At 41.4% G+C, this 25,618-nt stretch overlaps 1 protein-coding gene across 2 annotated transcripts in view; it reads right to left on the bottom strand.

Moving 5' to 3' along the window:
- The window catches only part of CTDP1 (CTD phosphatase subunit 1), a 100,446-nt gene extending 80,541 nt beyond the window's left edge, over positions 1-19,905 (bottom strand). Inside the window, exons 1-5 of one of the 2 annotated variants that reach the window (XM_085051721.1) lie at positions 19,430-19,905; positions 6,767-6,850; positions 3,997-4,090; positions 2,425-2,553; positions 935-1,085 (exon numbers count right to left, since the gene is read on the bottom strand). In XM_085051721.1, the coding sequence (XP_084907847.1) occupies positions 935-1,085; positions 2,425-2,553; positions 3,997-4,090; positions 6,767-6,850; positions 19,430-19,767 (796 nt within the window). In that variant the 5' untranslated portion in view covers positions 19,768-19,905. The remainder of the gene's footprint in view (positions 1-934; positions 1,086-2,424; positions 2,554-3,996; positions 4,091-6,766; positions 6,851-19,429) is intronic. The other variant, XM_085051722.1, reaches the window with a different exon arrangement.
- Positions 19,906-25,618: the final 5,713 nt, after the last annotated feature.

Genomic DNA, 25,618 nt, shown 5'->3' with positions numbered 1-25,618 from the left:
ACACAAAAAAAAAGCAAATGTGAAAGACAACTTAAAAAAAAAAGCTAGGAGACATGGAACAGCAGCATGGATAGTCTGACAATCAGAGTCACAATGTAAAACATTGTTAATTATATTGTCTTAGACCAATGGACTTTGATAACGGAAAGTTTGAGGAGAAAATGCTCTTCTGACAGGGCAGACTTAAAGTGGCTTTTACCCCATCTTGACAAATAAACACATGGTGTCACTTCTAATATGATTCAGACCCACACACTTGCATAACCAGGGCAGGTTTCTTTTATGTTTCTTGGAAAACAGAAAACATTTCAGCCAGTGACCCACACAATGGACTACCATTGTTAAAATTCAAATACAAGCTTTCACTTACTAGGAGAAAATATTTCTAAGTTCTTGAGAAAAAGACGTTAAGAGTGCTAGATTTCTATTTTTCATTAAGTAAGTGCATCTCAGCTCTAGGACACAAACAGAACTGCTGTAAATTGATTTATAGCAGCAGAACTTCCTTTGGTGGAAGGAAACAATGCAGGGGGTGTTGCTCCCCAACAGACAAAACAATTTCACATTGCTGATTTTTATGGAACAGTTATATCAGATTTGTAAGACAAGGGAAGTTGCAGATCATTGTTAGGGTCCATCAACGTAATTTCTTACTTAAAAAGATGGCATTAATTCCCATACCATAATCTGATTCTCTAACCTTCAGGGAAGCAAAGCGCATCTGATAAGAAAAAAAAAAAGATTATTTCTAAAATTACAGGCCATACAGGCACTGCCTTGTAAACAAGCTAAGAATTCTACTTACAGGACTATTTAGGAGGTGGCTTTGCACAAAACAAAGAAGAATTACTTGAAAACAACCACATAGAAAAATTAATTATATGAGTGCGAAGGCAAGGTAGGTAAATATTGTTAAATGTAACATACTACTCACCTGCAATTGTATGAGCATACAGCCTGCTGCCAAAAGTAAAAACATGTAATTCATAGAGCTTGGCAATTTTTTCCAGGAATTCCTTACAATGAGGACGCAAACGCGTGTGCAACATAGGCTCACCTCGACCTAACTGAAAATGAAATATTCCCTAAAAGAAAAAGCATGTTGAGCATTATCAAAATAGCAAACAAAAATGCCAGCATTCCAGAACTACACTGTTCCCTCATTTCAACTTTATTTGATCTGACTAACCTAAAGCAAGTTTTGGCCACAAGATTAAGTGCATTAATAAAATCCAAAGCATATTTTTTCTTTGTGCCAGGCAGTCTTAACAGTCAAGTTTTCAAATGCAGGAAGCTATGTTGAAAAATTTATGATGCAGATAGCTTTCATTCGAATCTTTACTTACGGCAAACCAATCTGAGAAATTTCTCAAACTGCTTTTTTCAAAAAAGTTTAGAATCTCACTACAATCAATACTTCTATGAACTTCTGACAGATTCATTTCAATACGCATTAAGCTCAGAGAAAGACTTTGCTGGATTAAAAAATACTGTGTCTATGGCAACATAGCATCAGAGAACAAACCAGGAAGGAAGCTTGCAGATAAAGATCCCAGTTACAAACCTCAAAATCTTTTTTAAAGTATTTTTCTTCAAACTATACATTTATACAGATAGAGGCATAGCCTTTCAGCCATACAAGTTTTTTCTAATCTTGAAGTTCAATATTCTTGGTTCCCTTTCCTCATAATTGCCATGTACATTTCTAGCTTGTTTTTTGCTAGCAATCGTGAACGTGTGCTGAACCTACTGGACATGTAAGAATGACAAGAGTAAAGAAAAGAACTAAGCAATCACAGTTTACATGATATTGAGTTTGCACCCTCTTGCTCAAGACACAGTAGACACGTTTCAACACGTTCCTTGTTTTAAAGCTTCCAAATTAGAAATGCTACAAGCCAACAGCCCTTGTCAGTTCAATAACAGGTGTTTCACGAAGAAATTAAAACACCAACACACAATCTGTCCTCTCCTCACCCCTCAAAAAAAAAAAAAAGGATTAAAAAAAAAAATCACTACACATACTCATGGAATGACAGACATAGCAACACAAAGGATTGCTCAAAAAGGGACTTTGAACAGTAATTCACTGTATATGCCTCAGGCTTGGAGGGAAAATAGTCTCATTACTGAGTACTCAGCTTGTAAATTGCAGAGGAAGGAAAGCAGAGATTAAAAATAACTACCTGAAATGTCTCTCAAAGTGATTAAAAAGGAAAAGTGCAGGAAAGCATGAATGAAAGAAAAAAAACTGTCAATTTAAATGTAGAGAAAAAGGAACATATTACAGAAGACTTCTCGTTTTTTGTTATTCTTCAACTACAATTTTACCTAACCACAGAATGTTGTTTTATAGAACCACCATTTAAATACTGATAGAAACATTCCTACTGTTACATTGGCTTGAAAGCTAACCCCAAATACCTTATTGGACATTTGCTGGCAGTGCTGTTCTGTAGTATGGATCAATGTCTGGTCCAAATCTACCATGAGCACCAGTTTTCTATTTCGATGTAGTCGCTGTTGATCTTCTCTTCCCAGCTGCTCAGCTTGCTGTAACAGAAATATTCACTGCTAAGCTTAATTTCATAGAAATAAATTAGGTTTATTGCCTTCTGTGTATTTTAAACGTGAGATGCACTTCTGCCACAAACTAACTGCATAAGAAAAGATGCCTCAACATAACTGTAGCAATGGCAGCTGCAGAACAACTTTTTACAGAAAAGTAATGCCCTCAAAGTCTACTTTCAGATCTCTGTGACACTATTAACTCTTAAAATTCATAAACTCTACACAAAAACTTTCAAATTTACCAAATAAGTAAGCACTGATTTAATTTAAGACCCAATGTCTTGACAGGAAATGTCAGCAGCTTTGAACACAAAGGAAAAATTCATCAGTAGGTCTGAACTTTTGACTGCTATGTCCAGCAATTTGCATCTTCAAGTACAATACATCTTACAACCCAACACTGAGTATAAAACCAAAGCTGCTGGTGACAAAAAGGATACTTGTCAACTTTAGAATAAAGAATATATTCCTTCAGACATAAATAGTTAAGATTATGCAGTTCCACTAACATCAAAGACCTTATAATCCAGTAAGTGAAGTTTACTCCTCTCGCATGTATTTACAGACTTTCCAAGTACCACATTACACTCTGTTCACTTGAACCATTCTTGGTAGGAAGCTGCAGGGCTACCTTCAAGACAGCTGAATATTATAGTTAAGTTGGAGCACTATGAAGCAGAAAGGGTCAAGTGCAAACTGCCCTTTGAAACACTCCTCTATGATAGGGACACTTCTAGCTGCTTTTATCTTCACAGTTCCCCTCACTGGTGTTCTTTGAAGAATTACCAGGAAAAAAAAAAGCAAGCAGCAACATAAAAAATGTAAAAAGAGATCAGGTTGATAAAGAAGATAAACAGAACGTTTATCTTCAAAATTAACATGCTCTTCCTCTCTACACAAACTGAGGGATGCACAAGCATATTTTGACAACTCAGATGAATATTTGAAATATTAACGAATTCAGAATATCTGGAATATTTGAAAAACAATGAAATAATTTTAACATACAGGTAAGTTGCAGACAAACTAGCTTCACCATATTTAGTGGGCCAATTTCAAGATGAAGGTTAAAGCTAGGTTGCAGAGACACTGCAAGCTTTGAACAGAGTTCAGCTAATGGAACTTTCCACAACTGTTCACTCTAAGTGACAAAAACATTCAGCTAGTAAGTTTACAGGCCCCTGTCAAAGTGCCATCTCTTCAGTACACAGTACCTAAAAAATCAGTATAAAACCTGATAAAAATTAATCCACATTAAGGTAGACTCACAAAATCCCTAGGCTACTGATGTTCAACCCCAAATCCCTCTTCAAAGGGAATCCAAACTTCCTGTATCATGTATATACAACAAACTAGTATAATTAAGTTTGTCAACTGTGGAGCTACCATGAAAAGTGAGAACAAAGAAAGCATGATGGTACTTACCTCAGAGCTAACTTTCAGTTCTGGGACACTGTGAACCATTGATACAGTTGCTGTGGATAATGGCACACTCTGTCTTCCATTCTTGCTTCGTATCCTAATCACATACACAAAAGAAGCATCACAAGAGTAATAGTTTAGTGAAATGTTGAACAGACTGAAATCTGTAGTCTCCAACTACACTACCAAAAATTATTAAAAAGAGCTATTTTAACTAATGCACTCTTTCAAATTCTTGCAAATGCAAGTTACTAGACAAAATGGAAAGAGATCAAAGATGCTCACCAGAAAAAAAACATCAAAAAGTCACTGTAATGTTATACTTCCATGTGATTATTTCATGACACATGACACTAAGATGAAACACATCTATGTATTGCTTTACATCAGAAAACAAGCTACAAACCACTCAAATTTTAAACTTTTTTTTTTTGCAATCACTCAGCATGCAATTGAACTTTTTTTCCAAGCCAGAGTATGAAAAATTTAAGCAAAGGATAAGCAAAGTTACTCTCTGCACACAGCAGAGTAATTACAGGTGACTACTGCTTCAAAAATATCATCCAAAGAGTCCCCATACATGCTCTTCCCATTGGCACAGCGTGAGGAACTCTGGGTATGCCTGTGTTTATGTTTGTTTTATTTATGTGCATATTATACAGTCTTACTGGTACACAGCTAAGTGCATATACAGATATTAACACATACAGAATAGGTATCACCCTTGTGTGTATACATATATATGAGACAGAGCATGAGTGCACACATGAGTATAAAATTGCTCAAAACCTGACAAAGTAACCCTATATATGATCCCTCTCACTAGCTTACACCAATCAATTTATTGAGAACTCTGACATATAACTGATGGTTCACCAAGATTAAAAAATACTACCATACAAATTTTGTCCTAGGTGATACATGCACATCTTTTAATTCTCCCATGTACCAGTCCTATCAAGGACAAGATCTGGTATCAGATCTACAATGAGAGTTAAACCAGATTTCACTTTATGACAAGCAAACTGCTGAGGAACAACTGTACTGAGCTGAGTTGAGGCAGACACAACCACAGACAGGTATCTCTCACTGTACCACGGTGTATGGCAGCACTGATGTCCAGAAACAGAAGATGTTTATTTGGTCTAAAGTTTACATGTACATTGTAGCATCTTACATCCTCTGCTTCCCAGTTCAGAAAACCTCATACATAACCCTGAGGGGCATTTTAAATAAACCTTTAAAAATTATTAACTGTTTTCAGACCGTTAGTTGAATGACCTAAGAACTCTTTAACAGAAAGGATGCACAGCTATACCTGCTTTTCTCCAAGCAAGAAAAGCATCAATGCTTTCGAATTGCCTTCTGACGTAGGCTCAGCAGACATAGCACAATCTTTCGGATGTAAAAGCCATTTGGTATAAAATGAAGACACAGACATAAGACATAGTAAGAAATAATAAGTGAAAAAAACCTCAATTTGCTGGATACCTTGAATTTTTCATGAAACGATAGCAGTAAAGCAGTATTTAGATGTAACTGTATTAAAGCCTCAAGTCAAGTATTAATTCAGGACAGACAAAGCCCTATTCATGATTATCTTCACTTGCTAGGTTTTCAGGATAATACTTGTTTACAAAATATTAACATTGAACTTTTAATAAAGTTATATCCAAACATTACACAGGCTACTTCTTGCATACACTCTCAACATTCAGTCCACTTGCACTAGTTTGTGGGCTAATGTTCACAAAATGATTCTTAACAATGAGCATGAATTAAAATGAAACCAAAGTATTTCCAGCCGAATGAAATGAGTATGCAACATTAATTTATAAAATCCAGGCAACTATACAGCCCATTTTGGAACAGCTGCTGAATTAGTAATTTGATATGCATAAGAAACATTCTCTTTACCAAGCAATGAGAAAGAGCAAAGAAGAAATACAATCATGTTTTGAATTTGCTTTCTTTTTCCCCTAAGGCTTAAATTCCTTTAGTTCCAAGGCAGAATATTTTACAAAAAAATTGAAAACAGTTAGGAAGCCTTAAATTGAAAGCACTTGAGACAAACTAGCCCCCATTCAGACACAGTACAAATGAAGCAAGGTCATATGAATGAGACTGCTATAACCTCTCAGCTATTTGCACCTGCATAGATAAAACTCTCAGGTTTACTAAGCCACTGTTGACACACCATACAACTCTTGCTCTCAGTGGTGAGTCCATGTAAAGCAAAGTGTAATGAGAATTTACTTTTCTACACATGCCCCTTATATTTTCTATCTAAGTTGCCCTACATTATCTCCATGAAAAAAGAGCATGCACAATTCTTAAATCCTAAATGTGTGGAGACCTTAGAGCAGCCTTCCAGTACCTGAAGGGCCTGAAAGAGACTTGAGAGGAACTATTTACAAGGGCATGTAGAGACAGGACAAGGAGGCATGGTTTTGAATGATAAAAAGGTAGCTTTCATTAGCTATAAGGATGAAACTGTTCTCTGTGAGGATGGGGAAGCACTGGAACAGTGACACCCAGAGAAGCTGCAGATGCCCCATCCCTGGAAGTGTTTAAGGCCAGGCTGGATGGGACTCTGGGCAGCTTGGTCTAGGTAGAAGGTATCCCTCCTCATGCCAAGGGGGCTGGAACTAGATGACCTTCAAGTCCCTTCCAACCCAGGATATTTTATGACTCTATTGAATGAGAGAAGGAAGAGCCTGAATCCCTAATCAGAAGCAAGGAGAAACTGGAAAAGAGAGCTGACAGTACTTACTGAGTTAAATCCTGGCCACATTCTGCACACAAGCCTTTCATAACAACAGGATGACTACATCCTTCCAGTCTCACCAAGACAGTCCTGAAAAAGATGTAGGCATTCCATTTACAGCAGGTAGATTACACACACATAGATTAGTAACCCACAGGTTGAATGAATTCAAAGAATAAATTCTGGTTATGGTTTGAGTGTCAGCCCCTTAAGATACATGCTTTTAGCCACAACATGGTGAAAAAGACAGCCATCTAAATTTTCAAATTATTAATTCTCACAACTTTAGAAGTCACTGAATTATATACTAAGGTCAGTTTCTAACCATAGCTTAGCAAGGAAGTTCTGTGAGAACGAGTATTGTTTGTCCAGACAGTTTACATTCACTTAGATACACCTCACCATTAATACCCTACTGAGCTACACAGTAATGAAAACCAAATGTGGAAACTTCAAAACCATAGAACAGCTCAGGTGCTCTACTTTAAAATCAAGAGTCCAGCCCTTAACCTAACACTTCCAAGCCCATCACTAAACCATGTCCCTACAGACTACATCTGCATATCTTAAATTCATCCAGGAATGGGATCTTGACCCCTTCCTTAGACAGCCCATTCCAGTGCTTGATAACTCTTTTGGTGAAGAAATTTCTCCTCATATCCAGTATAAACCACCCTAGCACAACTTGAGGTAATTTCCTCTCATCCTATTCCTTGATACTTCGAAGAAGCAACTCCCACCTGGCTACACCCTCCTTTCAGGCAGTTGTAGAGAGTGCTAAGGTCCCCCCTTGAATCTCCAGACAAAACACTCCCAGCTCCATCAGCTGCTTCTCATCAGACTTGTGCTCCAGATCCTTCACCAGCTTCACTGCCCTTCTCTAGACATGCTCCAGGACTTCAGTGTCCTTTGTGTACTGGGAAGTCCAAAATTTAACCCAGGATTTGAGGAGTAGCTTCACCAATGCCAAACACAGAGGCAGCCAAGTTCTATAGCAACTTCATCTTAATTTATTATTTTCTTGTATCATGGCAGACATATATTGCTTCAATAGTCTCATAAATATTTTAATTTCTGATCCTTAAGCCTTGAATTGCCACATCTTAAAATAAAGACGTAGGAACGGATATTTTGTTCTTTCTTTTAAACAATGACTAAACCAAACCAGAAATTAGAGCCGGAAACAGAGAAGTGTGACATTCACTGCTCTGAACTGTTCAGGAGACAAACTCTACCTTTTCAGGAGATTAGTCCACCTAAAGCATTCCTCGTCCAGTTAACAAAATCCCAGGTCTTGAAAATATCATTATTTAATTTCTCTCAAATTCTTAACAGTCGTTGTAAGAGACTTGTTTCCTTCAATACAGTTGGAGGAACTGATCTTTCAGACCCTTTATTTAAAAAAAAATCTAATAAGTAGATATAGTTCAGCTACTACAAAAGTTCACCAACTCTGTGATAATGAGCTACAGCATCTCCCCAATATTAAAAAAAAATTAAAAAGACAAGCAGTTAAAAAAACCATCCAAACAAAAAACCAAAAAACCAAAAAAACCCCAAAACCAAAGCTCTTTCATAAATTGGCTGCAGTGTTTTAAGTGCGGCTGCAAATCTGTACTTCAACAAGCCTGCAACAGGAAGAAAACTGTTTTGCATGTTCAAATCTCTCATCCATATATCTGACTAAGTGTTTGGGAATTCCACGCAGAAATCCACTTTCTAAGTAACACCCCCAACTGCTTACTTGCAGTGTGTTCCTTGTTCTTCAACAACCAGAAGAGTGATGACTCTACTAACAAAACTGCAGTTCATGTCCATGATGAGGATTATTTTCCTCTTTGAGAGCAAAAGCTAGATTCAGGCCAGGTTTATTTTAAAAGAAGTCTTCATAAGCCATCACACTAACAGGATTCCCATTTACAAAAACGGAGACTATGCCCTTCTCACTGGCAGACATTATCTGCTGGAAATTACACCTCCTCTTCCTGCGTAGGCATCTCAGATGTCATTTTTTAAAACATGGTTATGTATTTCACAGGAAACAAATAATCAGTCTTGGCTTTATAAAAGAACTGCACAAGTATTTTTTGTGGCCCTTCACTAGCGGCAATTCACTGTGTGATTATTTCACAGGTTTTACAGAATTTAGGTCTCCTCTCATACCCCTACATTTGCATTATTTCATTTAACTCTTCTCCCCACTCTCTTTGACAGTATATCCGTCTTGCTGTCTTTTATGTTCACTGCTAAGTTGTTTTTCAGACTGCCAAGTCACACTAATGACCATGTCAGAATTTTTCATCCTTACCATGTGTTCAGTGTATGAACCAGAAATTACAGAGACACCTGAAAGACCAAAAAACCACCCCATGGTACAAGCTAGAGAAACATGCTTACGAGAGTAGTGACTGAGTTTATACCCCAAATGAATTGGTTTTCAATTGTTCAGGAGAAAAAAGCCTTTCAATGATAGCTTAGAAGCCACAATATCTCTAGGCATGCTCTACTTTGCATTCAAAGTAACCTCACACTCCAGGTATGCAACAGGAAGAGCTGGCATACCCCTGGGCTGAGGTGTGATTCAAAACTGGACATGGAAGAGCAAAGACTTTATAAGAAAACTAGAGTTCTATATTATTCATTGATAGTTCCTAAACAGCACCTTTGTACATTAACTCATACCAAGCATGACCACTAAACAGCAGTTTTGCCCCTGCAAAATCTGAGTATGACCAGAACTCCTGGCCACACTTAGACATGCTGGAGATAAAAAGTACATGATACAGAGCAGTATGACAGAGGACTTGGTGATATTTAACCCAAAGGACAGAGGAAGAACTCCAGAGCCCAGATATACTTCTGCGCAACATACAACCATGTGGTCAAGTTTCAGTAACAACTGTCAGGATCTTAGGCAGACTTCTCTCAGGGAAAAAGCCCAACACTATTTGGTGCTACAGAGAAAGAAAACCTGAACTCTACTAAGGCCTATGCATACTTAAGTTTTAGACCAAGTGTTTTAATTACTAAAAAGGAACAAACACACACCTCAAATAGAATGACTTTTGTTAAATTCACACCTGGAAGCTCTCCTTTTACTGTTGAAGTGAAGAATTTTCAAAATGTAATGCCCAAGATCCAAGCTGAATATCAGACAAAAGTAGCTGAATCACAGTGTACTCATCTGGTTTTAAATGGCTGCATATACCAAACATGGGTACCTATTCTCTTCTCCAGGTCATAGGTGAAAGCCACTCAACAGAATCTTTCCCTACTCCACGGAAATAGAAGCTTATTTTATTAACCTAAAGTCTGTTTCAAGGTACCATGCACTGGCATTGAAAATACAGTGCAAAAATTCCAAGATGAAGCTACTGCCCTGCACTGATTTGTATCTCACAGGAGTATCAGCAGCCGAGCAACTGGTAGGTTTCCTCAGGTCTGTTTGGTATAGAGACATCAAATACCACAAGAAACACACAGACCAAGTTATCACAGTGATCGCTTAAAGCTGCTGTCCTCAATCTGATGCCATATGCCCTTCCAATTAGCATTAGAAGATGTAAAAGTGTACTAATGCAGCAAAAGTAGATGCTGGTATGCAAGTGAACAGAAGTCACTGCCCGGGTTCTACAGAATGCTCAAGGGGGTGTTACTGGTAAACCAGCAAGGGTTAGAAATGAACACACTTTCAGATCAATGATTATTAATATCAATCATTATTGAGTCAACCAACCGATATAGAACAAATATGAGCATACAATTTTTTAGTTGTCAGATGAAGTTAGATTCAATAAAACTTCTACAGTTTAATTAGTCAGATTTCTGAAACATTGACATTTTTGTTTGCTTATAACAGAACAATACTTTGTGGCATGAGTCTGCAGCATTTAGAACCACTACTAAGAGTCCTTGAGACCAATTTACATCAAACCACAGCCTTTGTTATACACAGGACTCCAGTTCTGTAGCAAGGATTTTTTCAAAGCCCTAATCACTTTGATATCACCACGTAAAAGTATTTAACAACTAGATTTATATATTTATTCAATCCTCATTAATATCTGCAAAGAAGCAGAGAGAGTCCTTGAAAAATTGATTAAAAATACCAAGGATCACGAGGACTCGTGGCCCTTATTGCTACAGGCAACACATGGCCTACAGCTTCTTCAAGCTGTTGGAGGAAACCTCTCATCAGTTCACTACAGCAGCCACTTGACTTACACTTAAGGACAGCAAACACAGCTGTATTTCAAATATGCAATGAGCCCCAAAAGCCTCACCCAAACAAGTCAGGCCTTTTGATAAAATCTCCCAAAACCCAAACAAAACCCCCATGCCCTGGGCCTAGACAGCTACATAACAACAACTGCTGTGAGCAGAAGCTCACAGAAAACACAGTTCATGCTTCAAGGCATCACCTCAGTTCTCGGTTAATGGGGAAATCACGGGTCTTGCGACCCGTTAAACACTAACTATTCACAACTATGAGTTAATGTGTTGTGACCTTCTTTCTTCAATTTTTCATGCAAAACACCTATTCAGGTTTAACCTAAGGTCATGGATGCCAAGAGAAACACAGGCCCAGAGTTTCTGGATTTTATTTATAATCCAAAAAGCATCTTAAGCTTGAAGTAAGTATACTTCCATGATTTGCAAGGCCTTTTTTCCATTTACTTCCAGAAAAGAGTTTCCATTATAAGCAAGGAGGTAACCCACTTTCACCTTCTATGAAGATATCTGTGGACAACTCCTTGCACGTTTCAAAAACCACTGCTAAAAGTTAGCTATGTAAAATAAAATGGTACAAAAAAAAAAGGTAAATGGGCTTGCAGGCCCGTTTATGTTAGATCTAGTAAATATTATTTACAATATATTTTTTATTTAGAAAATTTTAAACCAGAAGTATTATTATGCATGAGATTTCAAAACTAGGTTTTTTTAAAGGAAAAATGTAAAAATATAGTTCTCAATGCTTCTACATAGAACCCCTTCAAAACAATGAAGTTCACAGAGAATGAATTCAAAAGTGGAAAGATGCAAGCTTTTAACTCTGTAATTTGTTTCTTTAGCATTAAGTGGTGCTTGTAATAACGAGAGAAGAAAACAGGCTGTCATATCTCAGTAATTCAATGCAGCAATAAACAGTTCTGCAGTCTACTCCCCCCATTATTACTGTCAACTATTGACATTACTTTTATGCATTTGCTTTTCTATTGCCACTTCTCTCTGACTGCAGTGTTAGCAGTTATGCAGCAGTTCCCAAATACTTGCAACAAAACTCCACTTGAGAGTCGAGGAACATCCATCTGACAGCAGGATCAACCCAAATCTATGCATAGGAAATAAATATATGTGATGAACCCTGGCAACCTAAGTGTACAACCTAGTGCCAACCTAAAGTACATATTAAAGTTGAAGTGAATGAGTGGTGACTGTACAGCCTTCTAATTGACAGAACAATAATTACCCCAAACCTGCAGTTTTGGAAAACCACACTTCAACTTTCACTTCAGTTACTAAAGAATGGTACTCCCAGTTAAACTGCTGCAAATCTAGGTGACAACGGGTCTTGGACTAATCCCACCTCTGGCTCATTTTTGGTTTTTTTCAGGCATACACCTCTTCTTCAGGTAAAGGCACATAATTTCCCCTTATCTCAGACCAATTTATCACTGCATTCCTCCTATGCCCAGTCACGATCACCTGTAATTACCTGAACAAATCTGGTTTGACGCCTGCACATGTAGGCTCACATCTAGAGAAACAGCAACAGATGAACACCAAAACGGCCTGGACACCAAAGCAAAGAAAGGTGACTGAGAAATAGGCAGTTTCAAACACACAAACAGCTGACATCAAGGCTATAAACATGGGCTTTGCTTGTCCTGTGCCAAGAAATCTGGGGGGATCCTGTGATCTCTCCCCCTCTGCCTTGGAAAGCTGCATCTATTAACAGAAGATTACACCTTCTGCAAACACTTTATCACCTTCCCCACTGAAACCACATACTTAGGCAATCACAGCCCCTTTGTCTTTTACTTCCAAACAACAAACACAATGGGAAGAGGATTAGTGCAAGGTGCACAATCCTCAAGTCTAACAGCTTCCTCCTTTGGGTATTGCGGCAAACGGCAAACTTTATCTCGACACTACATCCTGAATGCTTTCCTCTGGGACTTGCTGTCAAGCCAAATGAACACACTTACATAGGAAAAACTAACAACACTTAACGCCCTTAAGAGCAATTATGGACCAGACTGTCCTAAGTTACGCCACAGCATTCAAACGAGAGGCAGCAGCTCCACATTTGACAAAAGCGACGTGACAGCCAACAGCATCATGTGAGCCCAGAATCCTGACACTCTGAAAACAGAGGACCGCTGCTTATAAAGGGTAAGTATGATAAAAAGCTGTAAAGCTAATAAAGTTCTCTTCTTGAGCAACTGTTTCCTCGGCTAGGACCACTTGCCCCTCTATCTTCCGTGAATGGGAATCCACACCGTTCACTCCATTAAGCTTGGACCAAGACCATTTGCCTTTCACACCTTTAAAAATTTACATTTAAGACTTTGCAGCATTTGAAAACTAGGAAGCACTACAAAGCAAACAAATAGGCATTATTCAGTTCTACTTTGTCAAAATCACTGTTTCTCTCAAAACACTTGTAGAAAAACAATCTCGGTTTTGTTTAAGATATTAGTGCAATAGTGGCCTGGCAATAGCCCAATTCTTGCCTTAAGAGAAGTTTCCTTTTACACAGCAACACTGGGGGAACCTTTCCATCTTCCAAAGCCTTTTGAAGACTGGTAGTCTCTCATCTTAGTGAGAGTTCTATTCTTCCCCTATTTCCAATTCCATAGGTCTAACTTCAGCAAAACCAAACCTAGGTGAAGCGTATAATCCAGATCCTTGACTGCTAACACATAATGCATTACCTGCTCTTGAAGAAGTAATTTCATGATCCCATATTTGCTTTAAAAGGCAACTGCTACCAATTCAGCTACTTGTATACAGTAGAAGACCTTAAATTAACCTTTAATATTTCTAATTATATAAAAAAGACATAAGAATATTTTATAAGTGACAGCTTACAATGAATTGTCTATTATAATTTCCCAAAAGAGGTCCCAAAAATTAAAAACTGGCAGCTCCTCACTGAGCCTTGAGGCTAGTATGTCCCAAACAGCAAATATTTTTAATATACTCTTGTTGATGTTTACACTTGTTAATGCATCACCCCATATTCATTTTTATTTAGTGAGTTCAAATATTGGGTTAGCCATTTACCTAAGGGGTACTTCCACCAGGCAAATCTATCTTTGAAAATCCAAACAGCTGAGATCCCTACTAGGGCAAGCCCTTAAGTTGACACCAAACATGCAGTCATCAAATCAGAAAGGTCCAAGTAGGCATGCAAGTTGTACTACTGAGATTTGTTGAGGGAAAAAACCTCTTTGGGTCAAGACAAACTTTCAGAACAATTCAAAGCTAAAGTCTTGTCACTCTCGTCCTTCCTCAAACTTTTCAAATCCCTCCCAGTTCACACAGCTACATATCGTGCATAAATAAAAATTCAAGGCCTCATTTCAGTCCTCCCATGAGAATTTTTGTCCATACATTTTGTCTTCAGAACAATTACAGAAAACCATGTGGCAGTTGCTCAGAAAAAACAACATGCACATTTGCCTTTGAAAAAGACTGTTTTTCTAAACAGCTCTAACATTATAAAAATACCCTAAAGAAACTAGAAAGCAATAAATTAAAAAAAAAAACTCCATTACCATTTGGGTAAAAATACAACGTATTTCCAGCACAGACATCTACCAACAAACAATTTTTAAAAACTGCTATAACCTGCTTGTAGTTCTACAATGATATCCATAAAACAGTACCATGAGCTATCTCATTCTGTCTGCTGACCCGTGGGTTGTCCCTACACTCACATACAGCAAAAAAAGTCCTCGAGCTCAAGGACTAAGGTGAGCAACTCATAGTATGAACTAAGAGAGTAGAAAACCCTCTGGCTTGGGAGAAATCTTTTAAACATATGAATGTTACTAAAGACTATCATACAAAATGCTGTATGGAACACATACAATCTCAATAATGTTACTCCCCAGTGTTGACACGTCATTTATTCCCTTGATGACTCTACTGGAGTCTACACAAGCACTTTGATCTGACCTATATATGGGCTATTGCTGAAAGGTATTACTCTCCTTTTCCATACACCACACTCCTCTTGCAGCAACTGAACAAAATGAGGAAATTGATTACTATGGACCATTTCACAGGATGTTGGGTGGGAAGGACAGAAAGAAAAAAAATACGAGAAACCAAGCCATCTTTCGCTACATGATTTCCAACACCCTACTCAATGCAAGCTGAAGGCACTCAAGTTGGAGCATCCCTTCCAGCCAATGCTCCTATTAGCCTGAAGCAATTAGGAAATCATGGTCTAAGGAAGCCACACTGAGAAAAACTGCACACACAAGGCTGCTACAACCACACTACTGCTAAATTCCCAGCATGATGCCTGTTTCCAACCAAACCTGACTGAGCAGCTTGATTCCCTTAGGTAGACGCTCCTACAAGTTTTGTGAAAACATGGTCACGTAAAGAAAAGGAACTTTATCCTCTACCATTCAGTGCAATGAGCTATATTGTGAGCTTCCAATTTGTGAGGTGCCTAGGAACAGGAAAAAGATAAGACAATGAAAGACAAACCCCCTCATTTAGAACTTGCATCTTTTTCAACATCCAGCTCAACCAAACACCTGAGTGATAGCCTTCTTTTTAATGTTTATTAGTATCACAGTATATGCCAGAGAGGGGAAAAATACGAAAAAAAAGGATACAAGAAACAAGCCAGAAAGATGCATACCAAAACTTATTAAAAAAATAACGGGATGAATTCATGCATAAAAAAGAATTAGAGAAGAGATACAGTAAGCTTGGATTATTAAGTATTAATCAACAATCCCCAGTGTCTGGCAATGAGGGGTTTTTTTAGGCTCTCATAACTTCATTAAATGTTTGTCAGGATATTATGAACACATTTGTGTCTAACAAACAGCAAGCTGTTTTTTCTGTGGTTTTAATGGTTAAAAGTGTCACCACTTTAAGATAAACTGCAATTCATCAGCATTTTGTTCCTTTTGGAAGACTGTAAGATGCATGGTTTTGGGATTAAGTGGACACTAAACTAGGGCCTGAGCCTATGTGGCATTAGATAAGCAAAAGAAGACATTTTTTAAAAATATATAATCAAGTTTCTGGCACAAAAAATTATCAAGCAATGACACAAAAATATGAAGTTTTAGAGAACAAATGCCCATCTCTTTCCTGCTATCTTCTCCAAAACAACAAAAAATACAAGTTTTGCTTCACTAGGATCCAGATAATTTAAACAAGATTTTTATTACAACACAAATATGCTCTGTAGAAGAATGTGAATTTTTGCTATTAAAGGTATGTGGTAACACACAAAAATACCCGGGTTAAATATATAGGTAATAAATATTTCAGAAGACTCTACTAATGTGAACCAAAGAAACACTTGCAATAAACTTGCACTTCCATCAGTAGGGCAATCATTTTATATTAGAAATGCTTATGTAAAGATTTGCATAAAGTGTTAATACTGACCTAGCCCAGAATCCTGACATACCTGTAGCAGCTTCAGAATGACTAACCTTGATGGGTAACTGGCACTAATAATACACAGAGCAGTGCAGGATTTTTGGTGTTTCATTTGTTGCTCCTGCTACCCATTGAAATTACGCTTCATTAACATCAAAGGCCTTTCATTACCTGCTTCCGGTCCTCCCTGTTATTCGCAGTCCTAAAAGGTTAGACACTTTTCTCTCTGAAGTCCCAGTCTGACATGTGATGCAAGTCCACCTCTGCTAGAATATGCGGAAGCTACCTAGTGCCTGCCTGCCTTGGGCTCTCCCCTGGAGAAAGTCTGCACCCCTATCAATGCTAAAAAGTGGGTAATTAAACTAAAAGAAAATTAAATGCTATAAATGTGCAAAATTACTTTCACACAGCAAACGATTTCATCTCATTCCTGATATAAAAGAAATAACCAAAAGTTAGAAATGTGTCTTAATTGGGAGAGACTTGAGCTAAATGTCTTTATTTCCAGAAATAATGATGACCTAATTGACATAGAAGAAAACTCAGCCACTCATATTGTTTGTCCTCAGACAAAAAAGTTTTATCAACTTATGCTGTCACGTTCTAATGAAAAGGGAAAATATTTTGAATAGAAACAGTACTTCTGCAGTGTTTCAGGGTCTAACAAATACTTGCAAGTATCTTTGGTTCACAGAGAATTTGGGGCTAAACTGGCCGAGTTCATTTTTCTGAAGGCAGCATGGCACCTACCATCCCGGAGAGTCTAGATTACAAAAAGGGCATCTTCTACAGATGATGAATAAATTTCAGCTATGTTACTTACTTTAATCATGTCTGTGTTTAATAATGCAAAATCTTAACACACATTGAAATATTGTTGATAGGCAGTGAAAAGTTATTATTTCAATTCCACAAAATGGGAAGCCACAGGCAAGAGATTAAATGCTTGCCAAAAAAATCTTTCAAGTGACCAAAGAAATGCAGTTATGTGTTCATTTGCTGTCCAGCTCTACTACCCTTAGGTCATGCTTATTCTACCTCTGCACTTGAACTTTCCCTTAAACTTACCCAAATAAACACCACTACAACATGCAACAGAGGAAGCTAACTGAAAAGTCGGAATTCCAGAAACATAACACCTAGCAATGGTTGGTATCAAATACTACCTTTCAGTCATATAAGATACAAATATTCTAAAAGCCAAAACCAACAGTAATAAAGAACACTATTTATTTTCTAATTGTCTCAAAGCAACAACTTGTTAATTAAAATCAAGGGACTCAAGACTTGAAAAATCAAATAAGAGCACTGTATAAAAACTGGCGCACTCCAGTCCCGAACTTAAAATTGAACAAAGCTAAAATTAAAATGCTGCTACATCAGACCCAGACTACTTTAAATTGATTACATTTTTCACTTAAAATATTTTTAGTTTGATTTTCCTTCCAAGTGCTTAGCTAACACAATGAAAAGACCAGATAAAGTTATCTCCCCTTCTATTCAGTGACAGCAAGATGAATTTCATCATACATATGGTATTTTAAAATTTCAGTCTGTACATTTAAGATTTTTTTTAGTCTGACCAAGCATTTACAGTACCTTTGTTCTACATAAGGTATTAAAGATTGTCCATGTTGCACCAGATATGATAGCAGAATGCTGATGTGGCACAAAAGGAAAGCTACAGTCTTATCTATAGCAAGAAAAACACGGCCTGTACCTCCTCAGTAGCACATTATATTAGTGACTGATATAAAGATGCATCAGACTTCTTTTTTCTTGAATCTTTGAAAGCACTCCCATACACAGATGTTTTACATACACTAGTGAATATCAATCAAGAAAGTTTAGACCTGGCTGCTCCCATCTAAAATTCAAGAGAACTGCAATCAAAGAGAACAGCTTGCTGTCATAAAACAAAGTAGTGTTTCACTACCTTCTTGTTGAGAAAAAAAAAATCTGATTGAAGTACAGGGTAGCACGCTATTAGTCCAATCTAACCTAGAAATTTGAGAGCCCCACTATCTATCAGGAATTTAAGAATTTAAAAGTCAACCAACATATTGCCTTACCAAGACAAACCCCATTGCTAAACTATGCAAAAAACTGTCTCATTTAATCCCTTGCTATTCCGAATGTTAGAATTACAACATCTTGTTTACATTTGTGAAGCCTTATACATTAAAACGTCTACAGTATTAAAAGCATTAGGGCTGCAAATACTATATGTAAGGTACTTAATAACTTTAAAATGCCTTGCTGCACTGCTGTTTCCCGTTAGAATTCCTCCTATCAAGCACAAAATTATCTGTTTGCTCCCCGAATTTTGCACCAACCTAACTGCCAAACCAAAAAGAGTATATTGGGACAAGAGGCAGTAGGCAGAAACTGATGCACAGGAAGTTCCACCTGAACATGGGGAACAACTTCTTCATGGTGCTGGTGACCGTGCACTAGAAGAGGCTGCCCGGATTGTGCAGCCTCCCTCCCAGAACCGTCAGGATGCAATCCCGTGCAACATGCCGTAGGGGCGACCCAGCAAGAGCAAGGAGGCTGGACCAGATAACCCACTGTGGTTCCTTCCAACCTGACCCATTCTGTGATTTAGTGACTTCCAAGTAGTTTTTTCCAGTAAGAGCGGTTTCTAGAGAATCCCGACACAGGAGGAGGAAATGCACAGCTCTCTGAGACAGGGCTCACAGCGAAGGGCTTGGCTGTGAAACCCAGGAGTGGAGCACGATCCCTCAGCACCTCTCCGGCCGCTTCCGCCTCCTCCTTCTCCTCGCACGGCAGCTGCCCTGCGCAAAGCTTCGGAGGAAGGGCCTTTGTGAGCAGGGCCCGGCCCGGCCCCCTCGGAAGAAGCGCGAAAGCCGCGTCCCGCCACGGGCTAGCCGCGTCCCGCCACGGGCTAGCCGCGTCCCGCCACGGGCTAGCCGCGTCCCGCCACGGGCTAGCCGCGTCCCGCCACGGGCTAGCCGCGTCCCGCCACGGGCTAGCCGCGTCCCGCCCCCGCCCCGCACTCACCCGGGCGCGATAACCTGGCCGGGCCGCGCGCAAAGCTCGCGCACCACGCCGGGCCGCTCCGCCCGCAGTCTTCGCTCGGCGCCGCCGCGCTGCGGACGGGCGGACGCGCCGCTGGCGGCGGGCGGCAGCGGGGCGGCGGAGGGGCCGGCGGGGCGCGGGGCGGGCGGCAGAGGCAGCGGGGCGCAGAGCGCCAGCACCGACCCGATCTGCACCGCCGCCCCCACCGACACCTTCCATTCCAGCAGCCGCAGCGGCCGCGGGCCGGGAGCGCGGATCTCCGCCACCGCCGCCGGGCCCTCCGCGCCGGTCCCGCTGCCCTGCTCCGGCCGCTCCTCCATCGTCCCGGCCGGGGACGGAGGGTGGGTCGGGGGTGCCCGGCGGTGGCGCCGAACCTGGCACTGCCGCGGGGGTTCGGGGCGCCCCGATAGTCACCAGTGGCGCCGACAGCAGCGGGGTCACGGCGGCTCCGCGCAGGCGCCGCGTCGCGCATCCGGCCGCGCTTAAAGGCACAGGCGCGGGCGGCCCGGCCCGCGGGGCGGTGCAGGGAGGAACTACGGCTCCCGGCAGCCCCTGCGCCCCGCCCCCCCGCCCCGAGGGGCCTCAGGGAACCAGGATGGAGAATATCCCGAGATCGTACCCACGGTCCGAATTCCTGGTCCTGCGCAGAACGCTCCTAGAATCACATCATGTGCCTGAGAGCGTTGTCCGAGCGCTTGTTGAACGCTCTCAGGCTTGGTGCTGTGACCACTTCCCTAGGGAGCCTGTGCCAACGCCCAGCCACCCTCCGGGTGAAGAACCTTTTCCTAATATCAAACTGTTTTGGTTTAACATCAGCCAGCAGCCAAGCCCTACGCAGCCACTCACTCACTCTCCCACCAGCAGGACTAAAGAGAGACTTGGAAGGGTAAAAGCTCAAAGACTCGTGGGTTGAGATGAAGAAGTTTGATAGGAAAAGCAAAAGCTGTGCACAAAAGCAAAGCAAAACAAGCAATGAATTCACTGCTTCCCATGGGCAGGCAGGTGTTCAGCAATCCCCGGGAGAGCAGGGCCCCATCACATGTAACAGTGACTTGGGAGGACAAACACCATCACTCCAAATGTCCCCCCCTTCCTCCCTCTTCCCCCCACTTTATACACTGAGCGTGATGCGATGTGGTCTGGAATATCCCTCTGGTCAGCTTGGGGTCCTGTCCTGGCTGTGTCTCCTCCCAACCTCCCAAGCACCCCCACATTCCCTGCCAGCATGGCAGTACAAAAAGCAGAAAAGGCTTTGGCTCCATGTAAGCCCTGCTTAGCAATAACAAAAACATCTCTATATTATCAACCCTGTGCTCAGCATATATGCAAAACAGCACCATACCAGCCACTGTGAAGAAGGTTAACTCTACTCTAGCAAAAATCAGAACACCAACCTAATCCTCCCCTGACAGCTTCATGCCATTCCCGTGCATCCTGTCACTGGTCACCACAGAGAAGAGATCACTGCATGTCCCTCTGCTTTCCCTCACGAGGAAGTTGTAGACTACAGTGGAGTCTCCCCTCAGTCTTTTCTTCTCCAGGCTGAACAGACCAAGTGACCTCAGCTGCTCCTCATGTGTCTTCTCCTCAAGACCCTCTACCATCTTCATGGCCCTCCTTTGGACACTCTGTCATAACTTTATATCTTTTTTATATTGTGGTGCCCAAAACTGCACACAGCACACAAGGTAAAGCTGCACCTTTACAGAGCACATCTGGACACTCATCTCACTCTGCTCTGTGCTGTTGCTGAGGCCTGGACCCTGAGGAGCCTGCGGAAGCTCTGCAACACTCCCTGGGCCTCCCCTGGGTTGGAGGGTGGGTGGAAAAGGAGAGTGCCCTTGCCTGGCGGAGCACCCACCTCCCCGGGGTCTGGTTGCGCACTGCAGTGTGCTGGCAGGGTAGGGAGGAGGAGGGGGAGGAGGAGGAGGAGGAGAAGGAGGAGGAGGATGAGGCAGAGGGATGTCTGGCAGAGAGGAGCTTGGATGTGGACAAGTCCATGGAGGAGCTTGGATGTGGATATGACCCTGTGCAGGCACAGCTGAACAGGGACACCCCTGCTGTTCCCCACAGGCCAACAGGGCTGACTGGAGCTGAGGTCAGAGACATCCCACAGCCCATGTGTGTCTCCATCAAAAGATGCCGTGTGCATGCTTCCTGTGCATGGCAGCCACATAGCAGGGTACTTACATCTCTTCATCCACATGCCAAGGATGGAGGCCTCGTGTTATGTGTCAAGCCTTGTGGTGCCTACCATGGAGGGACAAGATGCTCTGAGCTTCCACAGCACTTCATGGCTACCTCTAGTGCTTGTGTAGCTGGTGCACCAAATCATTTTATGTTGTTGGTGTTCCCTGAATTAATGTCTTGACCTAGGAGCTCAGAGCAGCAGGTTCAAGGGGCTTCCATAAGAAGTCTTTTCCAGAGACTGACAGGCTTGCTAGTGCACAGGATTTTGACAGGGGTGTTGAGGAATACATTTAGTGCCTGTAGCTCAGTGTGCAGCTGCAATACGAGCTACAGATTGAGTTCTGGAGCGGCAGGAGCCTGAGCCCAGGGCATGAGTCCATGACCATCCAACCCCTTGCATAACAAAGGGCCTGGGGACCTGTGACCCAGCTAGGGGACCTGGACTTGCAGAGTCACAGCAGGAGCTGGTTATTCCAGACTTTCCCAAACTTAGACTTAGAGGGTGTAAAAGCCCAGGGTTTCCTTTGTCCCTCGTTGGAGGCACCCAGTTTGAGCTGTTCTTTTGGTATTGCACCAAGATTAAATTATTTTAAGGATCAGGATGTCTGAGACTCTGCTAAGGGAAACTTGGGGTTGAGTCCATAAGGAAACCTGGTCTGACTGTGAATATGGGGGATGTAGCTGCAAAAGGGCTTGGTCCCAGCTTAGGTGATGCCAGAGTGGCTCCTGGATGATTGGACAGGGAAGTTTCTTTAACAGGGAGAAGCCTGACAGCATACAGTCTACAGGCAGACTCCAAACAGCTCAGGTACTCCTGAGTTTTTATCTCCTAACGTTAGTAGAGGTACCTTAAAACAAGAACAGTTTGGACTGGTTGGAAATCGGACCTGCAAGTCATTGCTGAGAACATCATGATGAGCTTAGTGTCCTAGGTTGCAATATAGATGTAGTTTTCTATTACCACCAGCTGTGGGCCGTTAGCTGCTATCAGCTGCTAATGACTCACTCCGGATGACAGGCAATGGGCCATCAGGGACCCACCATGTGACTCATGGACTTATCTCATCCCATTGTGGGATGCTCTGCCCAGGAGGGAGGAACCAGGTGTTCCCACCTGGATATAGCCTGGCCTTGGAACTGCCTGAGCTAGCCCTGTCTACTGGGTTCCCAGAGGACCAGAGCTACCACTGGATCTTCAGCTGGAGACTAGACCTTCACAGGATCACCGCTTCAACTGGACTACTTCAGTCGGACTGCTACCACCACCCTAACAGGGTGTTAGGTTGTATCTGACTTTGTCAGTGCTTTTTCCTTGTATTATTTCACTTATTTTTAATTTCAGTCTTGACTTGTGATCTCCCACTGGTTTGTTTTCAAACCAATACAGTTAGGTTGTGAGGCAGCCACCACACCAACAACCAGAGACTGGAAAGTTTTTGAGTGAAAGTTGATGTGCCTCTTTTATCAGCTCCTTGTACATAGGCACAATGACCCATTGTTCCCTAGTGTGTATTATTCTTAATATTCTTTTCATGCTGTCATGTAGGTGTGGTAAAGCTACTTCATGAAAGCTGAGTACTTTTTGTATACTATTCCATCCCTCTACTGCATATGTTGTGTTGCTTTATTTGGTCTTTCTTAATCTGAAATTAATGAAATGTGAAAATCTGAAATGAAAGTAAAGATAATCAGCGTGAAGAAGCATGCTCATGTCCTTCCTTTTGCACATGAAAACTGGAGTTTGAACCCCCAGTGGGCATTGCTGAGGCCACCTTTGAGCTCCACCAGGAAGTGGTGACTTGGAGCATTTCTCCTCAACTTTCATCTCAGTGTTTTTAGCTCACACCCAGCCTTCTTTCTTTTGTAGGGTGGATTGATTGATATTATTTTGCTCAGGGGCAGCAGGTTGAGGACTGCTTCAAGAGTGCAATGGAAAAGAGATGGCCTCAAGGAGCAGGAGATTTCATCAGGAATTTCACTATTGTTAAAACCTTTTAGACTTCAAGTCTAGCAAAATCGGGTTCCATCAAGAGTGGTAGGTAATAGTCAAGGAAAGGCTGAAATAAGAGATGAGGTAGGAAGGGACCTTTGGAGATTATCTAGTCCTAACTCCCAGTCTGAAAGCAGGGGCAACTAGTGTATTTCTCAGGGCCATGTCCAGTTGGGTTTTGACTGTCACCAAGGATGGAGACTCTACAGCCTCTCTGAGTAACCTGTGGCAGTAACCAGCTTTACAATAAAAAAAATTTTCTTGCTTATAAGTGGAATTTTGTCTGCTTCAGTTCATGCCAGTTGCCTCTTGTCCTTTCACAGGGCACCACTGACAAAAATCTATCCCTGTCTTCTTTATCAACCCTCCCCCACCTCCATCAAATGTTTATACACATTGGTAAAATTCTTCTGGAGCCTTCTTTTCTCCAAGCTGGACCAACCTAGCTCTCTCAGGCTCTTCTTACATGACAGATGCTCCAAGCATTATAATAATGTTGCGCCCCTTTGCTCCTGTTGTTCCAGTATGTCCATGCTTCTCTTCTGGACTCCGAACACCCAGTGTGGTGTCACTAGTTGCTGTGTAGGGGAAGAAGCACTTCACTTAAACCTATTGGCAGTGCTCTTCCTAATGCAGTGTGGGATGCTGTTGCCTTCTTTGCTGCAAGGTATACCTTTGCTCATTCCAGGGGAGCTTGGTGTCCATCAGGGTCCCCAGGGCCTTCACTCCAGAGCTGCTTTCCAGACACTTGGCCTCCAGCCTGTCCTGCTGCCTGGGGTTGTTCCTCCTCATAGGTGGGACTTAGCATTTCCTTTTCTTTTACTTCATGAAGTTCCTCTCTGCCCATTCCTCCATGGTGTCAAAGCCCCTCTGGATGGCAGCACAGCCATTTAGGCTGTCACCCACTCCTCCTAGCTTGGTATGACCTGCAGACTTGCTGAATGTGCACTCTCCCCCATGGTCAAGGTCATTCATGAAGATATTAAAGAGTATTATTCCTAGTACTGTCCCCTGGGCAAAGCACCAGTGAATGGGTAACTAGTGACAGGACACTCCTAGCACAGCATGAAGCACCTGGGACAAGATTCATATTCATATTCATATTATGTAATATTTTTTCCGTTGCTGTCATAGACTTTAAGAAAACCAGGAAAGATTGTCAATTTTATCTAGATTTCCTGAGTGTAATCTTGCCTTATGTTTGAAGATTAGCTCAGGTAAATAAACTTTGTTCATACTGGATGTCTCTTTATTGTATGTAGAGAAGATAATCTTGGCAGCAGAGCAGAACCATGGCAAAAAAAATGCTGTGGCTTTGTTTGCCCGACACATATCTCAAACTGATGGTTAGTCTGTTTTCCTTTTGCTAATCTGCCTCACTAAAAGACACACATTTAAGGTCATGCAGCTTTAACAGCTGCAACTTTCTTGAAAGCTGGCCTGCCACACAGCTTTTATATGTTTCAATGTCATATATGTCCTACTGGACCTCCTTGGATGGGTAGTATCCAATAGACACTATTTGATCCCTCACTGATTTGATGGATGTAAGAATGGAGTGACATGTCTGGCACTTCAAGTAAGGGATGAAGTGAGAAGAGCTGACCTCCCCTTACCAATCCTGATATGTTAACTCTTGTCTCTGGAACAAACTAAAGGTGTGCTGCAGCTTCTGCAGCACTGCTGACCTCAGGAAGCCTCCGCAGCCCCTCCTTCCACAGGAACTATTTTGTGATTTTTCTCTGCATCTGTAATTGTACGGATGAACAGCTCAAATGGGAGAATAACAACTGAAATCTACATAATAATTATTATTGTTTCTGGTTACTTTGATTGCACTCAGACAAAGCTTTAGATAATAATTACACCAGTCAATCCTAGGTAGGTGCAAGGGAAAATCCCTGAGATGGCATGTGTTGAGAACATTCGGGGAAGAATCTGTAATTTTTCTAAGCCAGTAGAATCCTAAAGAGCACACCGTGTTAAGATGC

The sequence above is a fragment of the Lichenostomus cassidix genome, chromosome 2 (assembly GCF_008360975.1).
Source record: "Lichenostomus cassidix isolate B80296 chromosome 2, HeHo_3.0, whole genome shotgun sequence".
Classification (NCBI taxonomy): domain Eukaryota; kingdom Metazoa; phylum Chordata; class Aves; order Passeriformes; family Meliphagidae; genus Lichenostomus; species Lichenostomus cassidix.
This window is presented reverse-complemented; position numbering and strand designations above follow the sequence as displayed.